Source organism: Mauremys mutica, chromosome 6 (assembly GCF_020497125.1).
Source record: "Mauremys mutica isolate MM-2020 ecotype Southern chromosome 6, ASM2049712v1, whole genome shotgun sequence".
In the NCBI taxonomy this organism is placed as follows: Eukaryota; Metazoa; Chordata; order Testudines; family Geoemydidae; genus Mauremys; species Mauremys mutica.
The window spans coordinates 130,968,978-130,985,296 of NC_059077.1; the positions used below are offsets into that span (position 1 = coordinate 130,968,978).

General features: G+C 46.3%; 1 protein-coding gene across 1 annotated transcript in view; it reads right to left on the reverse strand.

The window, feature by feature from the left end:
• The window catches only part of B4GALT1 (beta-1,4-galactosyltransferase 1), a 63,155-nt gene that overhangs the window by 15,907 nt on the left and 30,929 nt on the right, over window positions 1-16,319 (reverse strand). The window contains exon 2 of the mRNA XM_045020984.1: window positions 2,424-2,659. Coding sequence (XP_044876919.1) covers window positions 2,424-2,659 — 236 coding nt within the window. The remainder of the gene's footprint in view (window positions 1-2,423; window positions 2,660-16,319) is intronic.

A 16,319-nucleotide genomic window follows, 5' to 3' on the forward strand; every position in this document is an offset into this window, starting at 1 on the left:
CTACTTCTGTCAGAGCACCCACGTTTCTGTAACCGCCTTGACGAAGCTTTCCTCTCGCCCCCACGGAGGGTGGCAGCTGGCTTAGTGCCGCTGACAGTTCTCTATGTTAGGGACATAACGTTTCAGAGATGTGCAGAACATGCTTAGACTTGTTCATGTTTAGACTTCAGCTCAAGAGAAGGCAAACATTTTAACTGCAAATTAGGTCACGTCAATTACTACAGATAATCACTGCCCTCCCGAAAAGGAGATACTTGCAGAAGAATGAACTGTACCTCTCTAGGGTCTGTATACTCAGTATATTGGCACCACGTCTGTTTAACTCTTCGTCAAGGGGGCATATTTTAAAAGACTGACTACATAATTTTTGTGCAGGTTAATTTTACAGCATATGCCAAATGCCCTCTGATATAGTTCATTTCTCATGACCAGGCAGTGCTCGCCTTCATTACCAGGGACACTAATCACTGGAGATTAGTCCCAGCGGTGCTATCATCACTGTGATGTGGATATCCGCTCACTAGCAACTAGCCCGAGGCCACAAGTCATTTTTCAAAGGCCTCTGAAAAGCTATCATAGGATATGAGATATTTACAATGAGCAGTAACCCCAGTCATAGGACTGAAATCCCGTATTTTAAACAAGATACTGCACACCCTAACACAAAAGATAAATTAACATATGAAGCTTAGAGCAACCAGTGACCATTTATTAGAAACGGCCACACACCACTAACATGACTTTCCAAGTTATGCAAATGTTCCCAACTTGTGAAACTAGCATGTTGGGTGAGAGGAGCATTCTGGCTGATGGAAGTACAGAACGCAGAGGCATCCAGCTTTGTCCCCACCCGCAATATGTGTTTTCAATGGGTATTTTACCAGAACACTAGTATTACTATATGGCCAAACAAAATACATGCATGTACACAGTGGATCCTTAATGCATCAAAATACCATCTTCACGAGCTAGGGGTGGCTGGGTATTTACGCCACCATTTGTGAGAGGCGTGTGGTCTTGCACGGCTCAGTCTGGAGAGCTGCACTCTAAATTGTCATTTATACTATGCTGCAAAGGGGGTCTGCAGAGGATAACATTTAGTACAGTTAGTCTAGCATGTTATTACTATTACAGTCACCAGCATGGTCTGATATATAAGCATGTTACACATATATACACAAATGATTTGAGGAAGATTAATGACAGTACGTTATAATCTAAACTAAAATAATCTGTAAATAATCTGCAGTTGCATATCATCTGTAAGGAGAACACTCTGCCATCACAAACACATGAACAAAGTCATATCAAGCACAGCAGGTAAGTATTTACATTCCTTAGGTCAGTATTTACCATTACTATAAATACACAGCAATCCATTTCCTGAGGCATAGAAAAAAGTTCAAACCTTTCTGCTGCACCTGAACACACCAACTGATCTTGCCTTTAGATACCACCCATGGTCGTTTGCAGTGTTGTTGTAGCCAGGCTGGTCCCAGAGTATGAGAGAGACAAGGTGGGCAAGGTAAAGCTGATCTGATAAACGATATTACTTCACCCACCTTGTCTCTCTTGACTCTAGAAACAGTTATGCTCCAGGGAGCGTGCTGCCTTTCCGCACTGCACAGGGCTGGGATCCAAAATTAGACAGAGGTGCTGGGTTAATATTTATGTGCCAGACACGCAGAGAGACTTCGCTGGCACCCTTCGGAGTGATAGCGGTGCCCTTTCATCACAACTAATGCATTTTTCTTAACTCGTTAAGCTTCTCAATGTGTGCACAACAGCCAGGTTTTTTTTGGAATCATGGCATATGCTCAAGCCAGTCGTGTTGTTTGGAGAGGGACGAAAGCAGGGCTAAAAGGCAAATATATTGGAAGTAATGCCAGTAACGTTTTTCTATTCCATTTACTTGAAATGGACTTGTCTACATCGATAAGAGATCTATGTTCTATCCACACGCAGGACAGTTAGTGCACTGTTCCTATTATTGTTCCTGGGGGTTATCTGGGTATCTGGCCTGCATCATACAGGTGGTCAGACTAGGGACCTGAGGCTCCCTTCTGGCCTCACAAGTTGGTGATAAGTGTATCCTGGTGGAAATAAGATGCGACTGTATTACTAAAAGTTCTCCTCAAAGTGGCTACTTAAGTAGAAGTTACTCACAAGGAATTTGTCTAACTTGAGAAGTGGATCTAAGTTTACGGGGGGAAGCATTTTTCTAAAGCTATAAAAGCAACTAGCAGAAGTGTTTGGATTTGTTTGCAGATTATGTAGTGAAGATTCCCGACTCTTCACTCTTTCATTTTGTGCATTAATCTTCTCAACCAGCAAGTTGGTTACTGAGTATAAGCCAACTGCACCTTTGCCTGGGAGTATTATAGCCATTATTCTGCAAACGTATGCATGTCCCAAGTCCTTACCTGATTGATGACATACACTCCATAGTCAAGCTGTTGCCTTTGAAGGATTGGGTGGAGATAATACAGCCAGTACTTCAGATGCTCATCACGGTTCCTGAATGGTATGATGATTGCTACTTTCTGAAGTGCTTTACAGTCTTCTGGAGCATATCGGCCTCCTTCTCTCACTTCAGGGTTTATCCTCTCAGCTTCCTCAAGATTCACAGGCTGGGAAAATTCCACCTTCAGTGCACCAACTGGAAAGGACCGTGACAGACAGTGAGTTTGCAGATTCCAAAAGACCCACACAATTCTCTGTAAAGGTTTGAAGACATACATTTATTTTATAACCAAGGATGGGGACATGGGTGGAGGAGGGGATTTAGATCTGAATAAAAGCTGATGGACATGAAAAACTGCCCCCTTAACCAAGCACAACAAAACCAGCTGCACAATACAGGAACAGCGGGAGACCCTGCCCCACTCAGGGAAGACTCACACTTCAATGTGCTTAGGATCAGGCCTCAAATTTGTATCTGATATTTAATGGGTCTGAAAGTCCTCAGACCTGCCATAGGTCACTGGCTCCTACATGGAATAACATCCCAGCATGCATTCTGCTGTTGGCACACCCTGGTACCAGCCCGAGGAGAGAAGAAACACTCTACTTAATCGCTACCCCGCAATATAGTGCGGGTCTTACGTGGTTGAAAAATAATCTCCTTACTCCAAGGACTAATGACATGCAAAACTAACAAAACCGCCTTTTTGCTAAGAATACCCACAGAGCAACTGAAAGTACACCCTCCTTTAAAGTTCTTGTTCTAGAAACATTAAACAAAGCCATATTTGCATTCAGGCTGGCAACTTCTGTGCCTGCTTTCAGTAGAGTAGGTTTGGAAAGTGCCACGGTCGTCTTCCCTGAAGCAGGGGTTTCAAACCGAGAGGCTCATAGGCAAACATGTCTACTATATTAGCGTTACTTCAAACAAGGCCACTCATGGCTCAGAATGGTGGCTGAGCTCCACTACGGGGCAAGCCAGCCACAGAGGACATGACCCCACGGCAGGGGTTGGTCAAGGGCTCTGAATAAACGGGTGTGTGCTGGGGGGAGGCAGGGGAGAGACTGAAAATGGGTAGTAACTAATGAAGAAAAGTAGCCAGGCTGCACACACTGCCAGTCACCCCTGGCCAGAGTGCTGTGCACTCCTCAGCGCAGAGGCCTGGGACTGGGACCGAGGCTGGGGCTGATCCCTCAGTGCAGTCGTGGGTGCTCTGGGGAAAACTCAGTCAGCTCAACTGGTGCAGATCCTGGCCTGTCCCTCTCCGCACTGTGACACGTTACCACCGTCCAGCAGGATTTTGAACCATTGTGTTTGCCAACATGCTGCTCACCAGACCTTGCAGCCAGCGCAGAAAAGGACCCGTCATGTTCAGTGTTATGCCAGTTACACCTTGATGTGCTGCCAAGTCAGGGCTACTCCTGAGCCCAGACAAGGCCTCAGACACCCTACACAGCAACGGTGTCATCCAAACGACGGGGGTGGGGGCGCCAGCCAAGCCTACGGCCGCACACTGGAGAAGCAGGATGATGTTTCATCAGGCGGTTGGTTTCTCAGTAGCAGCTCTCTGCTCTGAGTCAGTCCTGCCCGTTCCAAAGCAGAGGCAGGGGAAATCCAGCAACCTCTCAAAAGCGTGAGAGCAGCCCAGGGAGTGGGAGCACCCAGTAAGAGAGGCCAGAGTCCCTTGGGCGCTGCCCCGGAACCCTCAGAGTGGTGTTCTTTGACAGGAGCACCTGGCAGTCCTAGACCACGGCGCAGAGCACCGCGCGCCGAGTGTCAGCGGGGTGTTTGCTTTAAGGGAAGAATTCAGAAAATGTCAGCTCTTCTGTCTGACGGTGTAAACGCACCACGGAATGGGGCTCAGCTTTAGCTAAACACTATTGGCATGTCCTTCAATTTAATCATTTAAAGGCCATCTGCACTTCATTCAAAGCACATATGTTTTTTGGAGAGATCTTAGGTTCAATTCACATTTGGTTGAGCACAATACTAGACCTGCTATGTACACACACCGCCACACACCCCTTTTTCATCCCAAGCTTTAATTTAAGAAGTGAGAGCTCCATGCCCACCGTCACCAGCACGTGCTGGCACGGGGAAAGCACTCAGACTGTGCACAGCTGGGGAAATTACTGCAGACCAAAGCTCATCCTCACAAAGCCTCTTCATTAGCTGCATCGAGCGTGACTGGTAAGGAGAATGGGCCTGGTTTTCAGAGATCGATACAGATAAGTAGCTGTTGCATTAATGTAAATATAGACAATGCTCACTGTACCAATCATGTATAGTGATATCATCACAACAGGACTTTAGTTCTGGCCTGTGGTCTTTTTCTTGCTTATTGAACTACGAGGAGTTAGTTCTGCTTCAGGCTATACTCCTACATCCAGTGCCATGTAAGGGCTGGTGGGGTCAGGTGGGGATTGTCAATACTCTCCATGAGCCAGCAAGGTCTCTGTAACAGGGCATCTCACCCCTTCAGGACTGGGGTTAGCCAACTCTCATTACAGAGTGAGCTACACCACACACACACACACACACACACTTCGGTATACCTACCTCCTCACTCAGTGCTGTGAAAAATCCACCCCCCCCCGAGCAACTTACTTATGTCAACCTAACGCTCCATGCAGACAACGCTATGCGGGGGGGGGGGGGAGAGCTTTCCCCACTGATATAGTCACTCCACCTCCACGAGAGGCAGTAGCTAAGCCTCTTGTGGAGCTCCCCCGTCAGCTCTGAGCGTCTTCATCACGACACTTTGCTGATGCAGCATTAATCCTGCAGACTTGCCCTGAGAGAAGGGGTTCGGCCTGCAAGGGCTGTGGGCCAGAGGGCTGAAGAAGACAGAGCTCCAGCCAGATAAAGCCCGAGAGATTTTGAACAGGGACCTAGCTCTGGGGTGCCCCCAAGTAAAGGGAGAGTGTGTCTGAACTGGCTTGGGGCCTGGAGGGCCAGTGTGCAAATACTCAACCCGTGGGAGCCCAGGAGGGGAAGGTGTACCGTATTGTCCCGAGTATAGGCCGCACTTTTTCCCCCTAATTTAAGTCTTTAAATTAGGGGTGCGGCCTATAATCAGGAACTTAAAAAAAAAAACAATAAAAATACTTAAAATCCCAGCCGCGGCTGGGACTCAGAGGGCTCTGGGCTGCCCGCCGCGGCGGGGAGCCCAGAGCCCTTTCAATCCCAGCCGCAGTGGGGAATCAGAGCGCTCTGGGCTGCCTGCAACAGCGGGGAGCCCAGAGCCCTTCAAATCCCAGCCGCGGCCGGGACTCAGAGCGCTCTGATTCCCCGCCGCGGCTGGGATTGAAAGCGCTCTGGGCTCCCCGCCGCGGCGGGCAGCCCAGAGCCCTCTGATTCCCCGCCGCGGCTGGGATTGAAAGCGCTCTGGGCTCCCCGCCGCAGCGGGCAGCCTAGAGCTCTCTGAGTCCCGGCCGCGGCTGAGATTTTCTTTAAGTTAAAAAAAGTTAAAAATTTAATTTTTTTAAAATAGCACCAAACTTTAAGGGTGCGGCTTATAATCAGGAGCGGCCTATACTCGGAACAATACGGTAATTACGGCAGACTGAGAGTTAAGGGACCCGGAAGAGATGAGAAACTGGAGCAGGGCACCACAGAACGACCTCCATCCAGGAGGCAGCTGGCCCCTCTACAGTCTCCTATAAGCAAGATGTCGCTACCTTTACAAAAGATACTACGAACAGGCAGATGACTAGAACGCTGAAGCACTGTAAATAATTAAGCCAAGGGTCGGCAACCTTTCAGCAGTGCTGTGCCGAGTCTTCATTCATTCACTCTAATTTAAGGTTTCGCGTGCCAGTCACACACTTTAACGTTTTTAGAAGGTCTCTTTCTGTAAGTCTATAATATAGAACTAAACTATTGTTGTATTAAAGTAAATAAGGTTTTTAAAATGTTTAAGCAGCTTCATTTAAAATTAAATTAAAATGCAGAGCCCCACGGACTGGTGGCCAGGACCCAGGCAGTGTGAGTGCCACTAAAAATCAGCTCGCGTGCCGCCTTCGGCACCCGTGCCATAGGTTGCCTACCCCTGAATTAAACTGAACTGTTCAGTGAAGTGCATGTTGTGATCAGAGACGACTTGTACCAGCTGGCAATGGGGGGAGGGGCACAATTTAAAGGTTCGGCCAGCCCCAGAACTGCTCAAGTCACACCCCCCCGTCAGATCCTTCCCCTTACCCTCAGCTTCCTCCCCCACCCCCCGAAAAGCAGCGTCCCCTCCCTGCAGCTCCCAGCTGTGGCTCCTGCCTCTACCTGCAGCAGCTCAGGGGTTCCAACAGCTGCAGCACAGGGAGAGGGCCCGGCTGCACCATGTGACCGAGAGGGGCCAGCAAACACTGACAAATCTGGGAGGACCCCCCATATTGCCTCTGTTGTGATGTTCTGACTTTGCTTTTTGTGCCTGTTCACTTACCCTCCAGTTCACCAATTCCAGTAATTTACAATGGGTCTCTGAATTCCAGGTGAGGCTAATGGTTATATCACCAGCGCTTCCCACACAGAAAACACCAGCAGGCTTTACCTGTCCTCACCTGTTCTTCTGCAAGAATCAAAAATGGTCCTCTACCTCCTCCCCATTCTGTATTGTTGTTTAATGGAACATGACACAGGCATGGCTTGAGGTTTTTCCTTGCATTTCCCTAAAACGTCTGGGAGGAGAGGGACACTTAGTTTTCCAGGTTTGAGTGTGAGACCTTAAGAGCATGTCAGTGCCAAAGGGCTCACTGGTACCAGGTGGCGAGTTTCAGCTGGCCTGACCAATTCAGGGTACCCCAACTCACTAGAACTATAATCTGTATTTAAAAGGTGTCGTAATATGTAACTGGAAAAACTAATAACTCACTGATCTTCAGTATTCTTGCGCGATATACGTACGTGGTGTGCGTTAAGAGTTATGGACATATGCTGGAATGACGACTAAAATGTGTTTAAACCAGGCATGTCAGGGAGTTGGTCAACAGGTGCCCTAGACAAAGGAACATGTTTGCTTCTCTGACCAGCCTAGTCACCCGGTTTCATAAACATACAGCTCAGGGTAGCATAAAATCCCTCCTTTACCTGTAAAGGGTTAAGAAGCTCAAATAGCCTGGTTGGCACCTGACCAAAAGGACCAATGAGGGGAGAAGATACTTTCAAATCTGTGGGGGAAGGTTTTTGTTTTGTCTCTCTGTGTGTGTTCTCTCCGGGTCAGTGAGGAACCAGGGCAGGGAAAATACATCTCCCAAAGCCATACCTGAACTAAGCATTTAAGGTTACAAATTGTAAGTAATAGGAAGGAAATGCGTTAGATGATCTTTTGTTTTAGCTTGTGAATTTTCCCTAGGCTAAGAGAGTGGTTTATTCCTGTTTTTTTGTAACTTTAAAGTTTTGCCTAGAGGGGAATCCTCTGTGTTTTGAATCTGATTACCCTGTAAAATTACCTTCCATCCTGATTTTACAGAGGTGGTGCTTTTACTTTTTCTTTATAATAAAGTTCTGCTTTTAAGAACCTGATTGGTTTTTAGTGTCCTAAAAACCCAAGGGCTGGTCTGTGCCCACTTTGTTAGCCTATTTGGTTGGTATATTATTCTCAAGCCTCCCCAGGAAAGGGGGTGAAGGGACTTGGGGGGATTTTGGGGGAACAGGAACTCCAAGTGGTTCTTTTCCTTGAATCTTTGTCTAACTCACTTGGTGGTCGCAGTGATACCGTTCCAAAGACAAGGAAGAATTCGTGCCTTGGGGGAATTTTTAAACTAAGCTGGTAGAGATAAGCTTAGGGGGTCTTTCATGCAGGTCCCCACATCTGTACCCTAGAGTTCAGAGTGGGGAGGGAACCCTGACACCAGGCAAAGACAATAAAGGTTCATTTAGGTAAACAAAGCTATTGAGTTAACAAATGGGGGAGGAGGAGATACCATGGTGTCTACACTCAGCAGTAGAGAAAAGCTTGGTCTGAGTTTTACTTTTCGAAGAATCCATTGCAAAGGTTTCCTGATCTATCAAGACATGGGAGCTGAACCTCAAGTACTAAGCAATTGAGTCAGTGATTTGTCAGGCAGTAATATTGTACACCAAGTGTATTGAGCGAGGTGATTTGTGAAAGCCTATCACACAGTGGGGATAGCAGTGTGAAATGTCTGTATTAACACTGTGAGGAATTACGGATACTCATTGGTATTAGGCTTTGCAGTCTATGACCAAACACAGGGAGAAACAAGCTTTCCCCCACACAGGGAGAAGGCAACTACCTACCAGCCTCCAATAAAATTAAGCTAAGAGTGACCCAAAACAGTGGAAGCCCTATTTACATATGAGTCAGCAGGGGGATGGGAAGTCCACAGGAGGGGAAGAACAGCATGACATCATCCTGTCTCTTGTAACAAGGTCACCAAACTTTGGAAGATATACGCAAGGACAGAAGCCATTTTCGGCATCCCTCACTAGATAGAAACAAGGGAACAGAGCTCTTGCAAGCTGAGAAAGATGGGTTTTTCAACCACGGGATGGGCGGGGGGGGTGGAGTCAAAGTCTCTGAAAACGAAATATAGGTGAGAAACCTGCTTAGACAAAGATCTTTCACCTTGGAAGACAAGGGAAACCAGCACCTTGTACTTCTGTGGATAGTCCCGAGTGAGGGAAAGGCAGCCATGGCTGGGAAGAAGGAAGACTGGTGAGAGAAATCATCTTGAACAAAGTCTACTGTACTTTGATAGACTGAGATCTAGTCTACACTTCAGACTTACATCAGATTAACTATGTCATTCAGGGGTGCGAAAAAATCTACCTTTCTGAATGACGTAGTTATACTGACCTAACCCCCAGTGTAGACAGTGCTACGTCGATGGGAGAGCTGCTACTGCCTCGCAGTCAGGTGGATTAACTCCGCCAATGGGCGAGCTCTCTCACGTCAGCACAGAGCATCCTCATTGAAGTGCTGCAGCTGTGCCGATGTAGCGTTTTAAGTGTAGACCTGCCCTAAGGTTTAGACTTTTAGAGGCATGCTTTCACTTTTATTTCCTTGTGACCCTTTCTAACTTTGTTATCACTTGGCACCACTTAGTCCTATTGTTCATAAATTTGTTTTATTTTTACTATATGAGCTCCATGCTGTGTTTGCAGGGATGGTGTATTTACCGCCGCTAAATTGTTAATCTGTAATGTACCTTTGTCTCTTTAAAGGATTAAAAAAAGGGGGGGGGCTTTTTTGATAAAATGCTTTTGGAGGTAAAAAACCTATCTAAAGATCATTTTAATTAAGACAGATTATAGCTCAAAGATATCTCATCCTGGAATAGGGATTATAAATTCTAATTCTATAGTATGAGACAATATAGTCACGTAATGTTTAAGAAAAGTTTTGTAAATGGAGTTCCAATAGTTCATGGATTAGGGACTCAATCTTATGGGGTTCCAGGGGCTTCTGTAGAGATTATTTAGTTTAATCTTTCTATCTACCCAATGGGACTCAGTGCTCAATCTAGAAGAGACCATCAGAGATGCTTAGTTTTGCAGTTCTTAAACTGTGAATTTGTGGGTCCAGAGATAACCAATCATTCATTTTCTGATATAGCTGTAAATGAAATAACCAATCATTCATTTTCTGATATAGCTGTAAAACTAATCTGAAAAGTTTTCAAAATAAATCACTTTCAAAATGTATAGTGTGTTCCTTCTAAAAATGAAATCTACATCTGAGTTGCGAAGAATATATATTAAGGTCATAACAACCAACAAGAATGCACTTTTATGTAGAAATCCATGATTAAACCAAGTCTTCCAGAATTGTGATTTCAATCAATTTGATTTAAATCAAACCCATCCTGTGGTGCTGTCAAGTTAACTTTATCTAATCTACTGTTGATTAGGTAAATTGCTCAGACTGATTCGTTCCATCTCAGTCCTTCTCACAGTCCTGTCAAGGTGACTGGAACAAAATATGACATTGATACAGAAGCCAATTCATGTCATACCTCTGCCAAACACTCCTCCTCCCTCCAAGGAGGAACACTCTTTACAAGTGCTCAGGGTTTACAAGACTTAACTCACCAAGCTGTGATCACTAGTCTCCATGGATGTGCATCATCTAGGAAGTCTTAACTGCTGCTGCTCTGAGACCTAAATCCCCTCAGAGACGTCACCTGGGCATCTTTCAGACTAGGGAATTTTCAGTGCTTTCCAGGTTCCATTTTTCAGATATTTAAAGATTTAGATCTCTTAGGCTACTAAGAATGTGCCAGCTTGTCCCTTCACATCACCCAGCAAGGCTCCCTCCTTCAGACCAAACAGGGGAGCAGATAGCCCCTAAGGTCAGTGATGCCTGGGCTCCATATCCCTGTATTACCCAGAGACTCTGTGCAGGCATCTCTTCACGTTCAACAGTACTCACATGCTGCGACCGCCAACATTATACTAGCATGTCAGGCTTCATTAACTTGTCAATATACTGAGAATTATACTCTGTAAAATGCAATGCTCACAGTATTTCCAAGAGCTGCAGAGAAGGATACTAATCACATTAAAACACTGTGCGGAAGCCATACAGGAACAGATGTGGCCTGAAGAGCTAGTGTGGTTGTACTAGTTGCTGAACAACAGGAAGTGACTTTTCAAATAAGGTGAAAGGTGAGGCTTGTGTAGAACAGAGACGTAGTGGCTGAGATGTACTTTGCAAAATACAGCTGGAGAGTATCTACATGGCACTGCATGCAGAGTGGGGGTGTGAATTCAGCACACAGCAAAGAACTGTGCTCTACCTGCCCCGCGTGGATGGTGCTGGTGTGAACTAAAGGGTACCTAGCATGCATTAATGCAGTCCTCTTTCCAACCTTCTAGTTCATGCCAGCAGTGTCCACGTGGGCAGTTAGTGTGCAATTCGCACCCTGGTAGTCCTCACTGTGGTGCAGCGTAGACAATCCCTAAGTGTGCTCTGCTGACCCAAAGCAGGTGGCATGAACTGCTCACCTGTATAAGGGAGCTGGGAATGGGTCTTCAATGAGAGGATGAGGATGTGGGCTGAGCAGGTCTGGACCAGGAACCCTAGAGCAGCTCCGCATGTGGAGGAGGCTTGAGCTAACTCTGTTCTCTCATTGTTCAGGTCTATATTAGTAAGGCCAAACCACAGGTAGAGGAGTTTGGACTCTACATGGTGTGGAGACCTTGTCCATGAGCAGACTGGGAAAGGCACTCACCTAGAACCCTTTCCATTTGTATTATCTTTATGACACTCCTAACATTTGTTGATAGCAAGCACTAGAGATTTAAGGTACATTAACCTAGGTGATTAGTGCCGGGTCTAGGTTATCCTAGCCTTGGTGTGAGTGGCCACACAGCAAAGCCCTGCCCAAGTTACTGTGTCCTCACTGGCGCTTTACTCACTTGTGTGTGTCACTAGGACTTCTGGGGGAATCTCCTGGTTCTTTCAGCAGTAGTACACTAAGCTGCTCCGTGATCCTTCCCCAGTGGCCTGTGCATCATGGATGGAATTATTAGCTAAGGTGCAGCAGCAGAGCCATCCGTGCCAACCCCATTGTCCTTAAGTCATGTTCCCAGTTGCATCTGTGCGACTCCACAGTCAGTAGCGTTGCAGGGGAGTATAATCTGAGGACAATGGGGTTGCTGGAAAGGATGCATGAGTCGGAAGGACCAGAGCCTATCTTTTGGATCTCTAGGCAAGCTGGCAGGGCTAGCAGTTACAAACAAACAAGTTACGCATCTAGAAAGGTATACGCCAGTGAAATATGTGATTATTAAGACTAAAGTGGAAACCCAATGCCACCTTATCGTCACTGAGATACAACTGCCCCATAACATTTTATGCAGGTTTACATGATAATCTACTGCTCCCACATACTTGTGGCTTTAAAAAAAACATTGCTTTGTTCTGATCCTTTCCATTCTGAAATCTTCACCCAAAGCAGATTTTTAACATCTGAATTGAGTTATCAGTGGGTAGATTTTTTTTTGTAAATGTACTTTTCACATCCAATTATTTTTACAACCCTTTAATTTCACATTGATAACTTATAATTGCCTAAACCTCACTGAAGAACTGCCTCCAGAATAATCTGTAAATTAAAAAACAAGTTTAATTAATTGAAATGATCACTTTTACATATACACAGTAGGAAAACTGCAACATTCTCTCACGGGGTTTCTGGCTAACGTGACAGTTTCTTTCAATCTTAACTCCAGGTTAACCAAGTGTTTTGTCTAGGACAAGATACCCATGGCAACACTATGGGTGGTGGTCAGGGACTCCCTCCTAAGGGGGACAGAGTGATCCATCTGCTGACCAGACCAAGAGACTCGAGAAGTGTGCTGCTTGCCTGGAGCTAGAATCCAGGATGTGACCGAGTGTTTGCCGAGACTGATCAAGACCTCGGACTGCTACCCCTTCCCACTTCTCCACGTGGGCACCAATGATACTGCCAAGAAAGACTAAGCGGATCACTGCAGACTACGTGGCTCTGGGAAGAAGGATAAAGGAGTTTGAGGCGCAAGTCATGTTCTCGTCCATCCTTCCTGTTGAAGGAAAAGGCCCAGGTAGGAACCACTGAATTGTGGAGGTGAATGCATGATTACACAGGTGGTGTCCAGAGAGAGAGCTTTGGATTTTTCGACCATGGGATGTTGTTCTGGGAAGAACGATTGCTAGGAAGAGATGGGATCCACCTAACGAAGAGAGGGAAGGGCATCTTCGCAAGCAGGTTTGCTAACCTAGTGAGGAGGGCTTTCAACTAGGTTCACCGGGGGATGGTGACCTAAGCCCAGAGGTAAGTTGCAGAGTGGGATACTGGGAGGAAACACAAGGAGGAGGGTGCAATAGGGGAGGCCTCCTGATTCATACTGAGAAAGCAGGGCAATCGGCTAGTTTTCTTAGGTGCATGTATATGAATGCAAGACGCCCGGGAATCAAGCAGGGAGAACTGGAAGTCCTGGCACAATCAAGGAACTATGATGTGATTGGAATAACAGAGACTTGGTGGGGCAGTTCACATGACTGGAGCACTGTCATGGATGGGTATAAACTGTTCAGGAAGGAGAGGCAGGGCAGAAAAGGTGGGGGAGTTGCACTGTATGTAAGAGAGCGGTATGACTGCTCAGAGCTCCAGTATGAAACTGGAGAAAAGTCTGTTGAGAGTCTTTGGGTTAAGTTTAGAGGCAAGAGCAACAAGGGTGATGTTGTGGGGGGTGGGGTATGCTATAGACCACCGAACCAGGAGGATGAGGCTTTCTTCAGACAACTAACTGAAGTCTCCAGATCACAGGCCCTGGTTCTAATGGGGGACTTCAATCACCCTGACATCTGCTGGGAGAGCAATACAGCGGTGCACAGACAATCCAGGAAGTTTTTGGAGAGTGTTGGGGACAACTTCCTGGCACAAGTGCTGGAGAGACTAGGGGCCATGCTCCTCTTGACCTGCTGCTCACAAACAGGGAAGAATTGGCAGGGGAAGTAGAAGTGGGTGGCAAACTAGGCAGCAGTGACCATGAGATGGTTGAGTTCAGGATCCTGACAAAAGGAAGAAAAGAGAGTAGCAAAATATGGACCCTGGACTTCAGAAAAGCAGACTTTGACTCCCTTAGGGAACTGATGCGCAGGATCCCCTGGGAGGCTAATATGAGGGGGAAAGGAGTCTAGGGGAGCTGGCTGTATTTTAAAGAAGTCTTATTAAGGGTGCAGGAACAAACCATCCCGGTGTGCAGAAAGAATAGCAAACATGGCAGGCAACCAGCTTGGCTTAACAGTGAAATCTTCGGTGAGCTTAAACTCAAAAAGGAAACTTACAAGAAATGGAAACTTGGACAGATGACTAGGGAGGAGTATAAAAATATTGCTCGAGCATGCAGGGGTGTAATTGTGAAGGCCAAAGCACAATTGGAATTGCAGCTAGCAAGGGATGTGAAGGGTAACAAGAAGGGTTTCTACAGGTATGTTAGCAACAAGAAGAATGTCAGGGAAAGTGTGGGACTCTTACTGAATGGGGGAGGCAACCTAGTGACAGATGATGTGGAAAAAGCTGAAGTACTCAATGCTTTTTTTGCCTCAGTCTGCACAGACAAGGTCAGCTCCCAGACTGCTGCACTGGGCAGCACAGTATGGGGAGGAGGTGAGCAGCCCTCAGTGGTGAAATAACAGGTTAAGGATTATTTAGAAAAGTTGGACATGCACAAGTCCATGGGTCCAGATCTAATGCATCCAAGGGTGCTGAAAGAGTTGGCGGATGTGATTGCAGAGCCATTGGCCATTATCTTTGAAAATTTGTGGTGATCGGGGGAGGTCCCGGACAATTGGAAAAAAGCAAATATAGTGCCCATATTTATAAAAGGGCAAAAAGAAAACCCAGGGAACTACAGACCGGTCAGCCTCACTTCAGTCCCCAGCAAAATCATGGTGCAGGTTCTCAAGGAATCCATTCTGAAGCACTTGGAGGAGAGGAAGGTGATCAGGAACAGTTAACATGGATTCACCAAAGGCAAGTCATGCCTGACCAACCTGATTGCCTTCTATGATGAGATAACTGGCTCTGTGGATATGGGGAAAAAACGGTAGATGTGATATATGTTGACTTTAGCAAAGCTTTTGATACGGTCTCCCACAGTATTCTTGCCAGCAAGTTAAAGAAGTATGGGCTGGATGAATGGACTATAAGGTGGATAGAAAGCTGGCTAGATCGTCGGGCTCAATGGGTAGTGATCAATGGCTCCATGTCTAGTTGGCAGCCGGGATCAAGCGGAGTGCCCCAGGGGTAGGTTTTGTTCAACATCTTTATTGATGATCTGGATGAGGGGATGAATTGCACTCTCAGCAAGTTCGCAGATGACACTAAGCTGGAGGGAGAGATAGATATGCTGGAGGGTAGGGATAAGGTTCACAGTGACCTAGACAAATTGGAGAATTGGGCCAAAAGAAATCTGATGAGGTTCAACAAGGACAAGTGCAGAGTTCTGCACTTAGGAAGGAAGAATCCCATGAACCGCTACAGACTGGGGACCAACTGGCTAAGCGGCAGTTCTGGAGAAAAGGACCTGGGGATTACAGTGGACGAGAAGCTGGATATGAGTCAGCAGTGTGCCCTTGTTGCCAAGAAGGCCAATGGCATATTGGGCTGTATTAGTAGGAGCATTGCCAGCAGATCGAGGGAAGTGATTATTTAGCTCTATTCAGCATTGGTGAGGCCACACCTGGAGTACTGCGTCCAGTTTTGGTCCCCCCACTACAGAAGGGATGTGGACAAATTGGAGAGAGTCCAGCAGAGGGCAACAAAAATTATTAGAGGCTGGGGTACATGACTTACGAGGAGAGATTTAGTTGGTGTTGGTCCTGCTTTGAGCAGAGGGTTGGACTAGATGACCTCCTGAGGTCCCTTCCAACCCTAATCTTCTATGATTTTATAATTGTTCTACATTGCACACTAAGCATCTTAAGTGACTAGGTCAGCTGATGGGTGCTATACGCATGAGGAGGCAGAAGGGTTTATACTGTGAGGCAATGGAATATTACCCCAGTAAATGTTCAGGGAAGAAAACATATACGGAGAATTAATCTGTTCATCTTGGGGAGGCCCAGCCACCAGATATTTACATATGTGAAAGCGAAAGGTGGTAATGAACAGTTTTTAAAACGGTCATGCTCCATTGCTTCCCAATGCATTTTTTGTTTGCTGCACCTTACGCTTGGGCATGTTCCATTCAGTTGCGTTTCAAATGCAGTAGTTTCTAGACAGTAAACTGTATAAGTATCAGCCCCAACGTAGCAAAGATGGGCAAAAGTTACAGACAAGGAGAGCAGAAAAAGAAAAGCACAATTGTTATAGGACAAACTAAAACAGCTTGTAACCCTAATGAGAAAAAG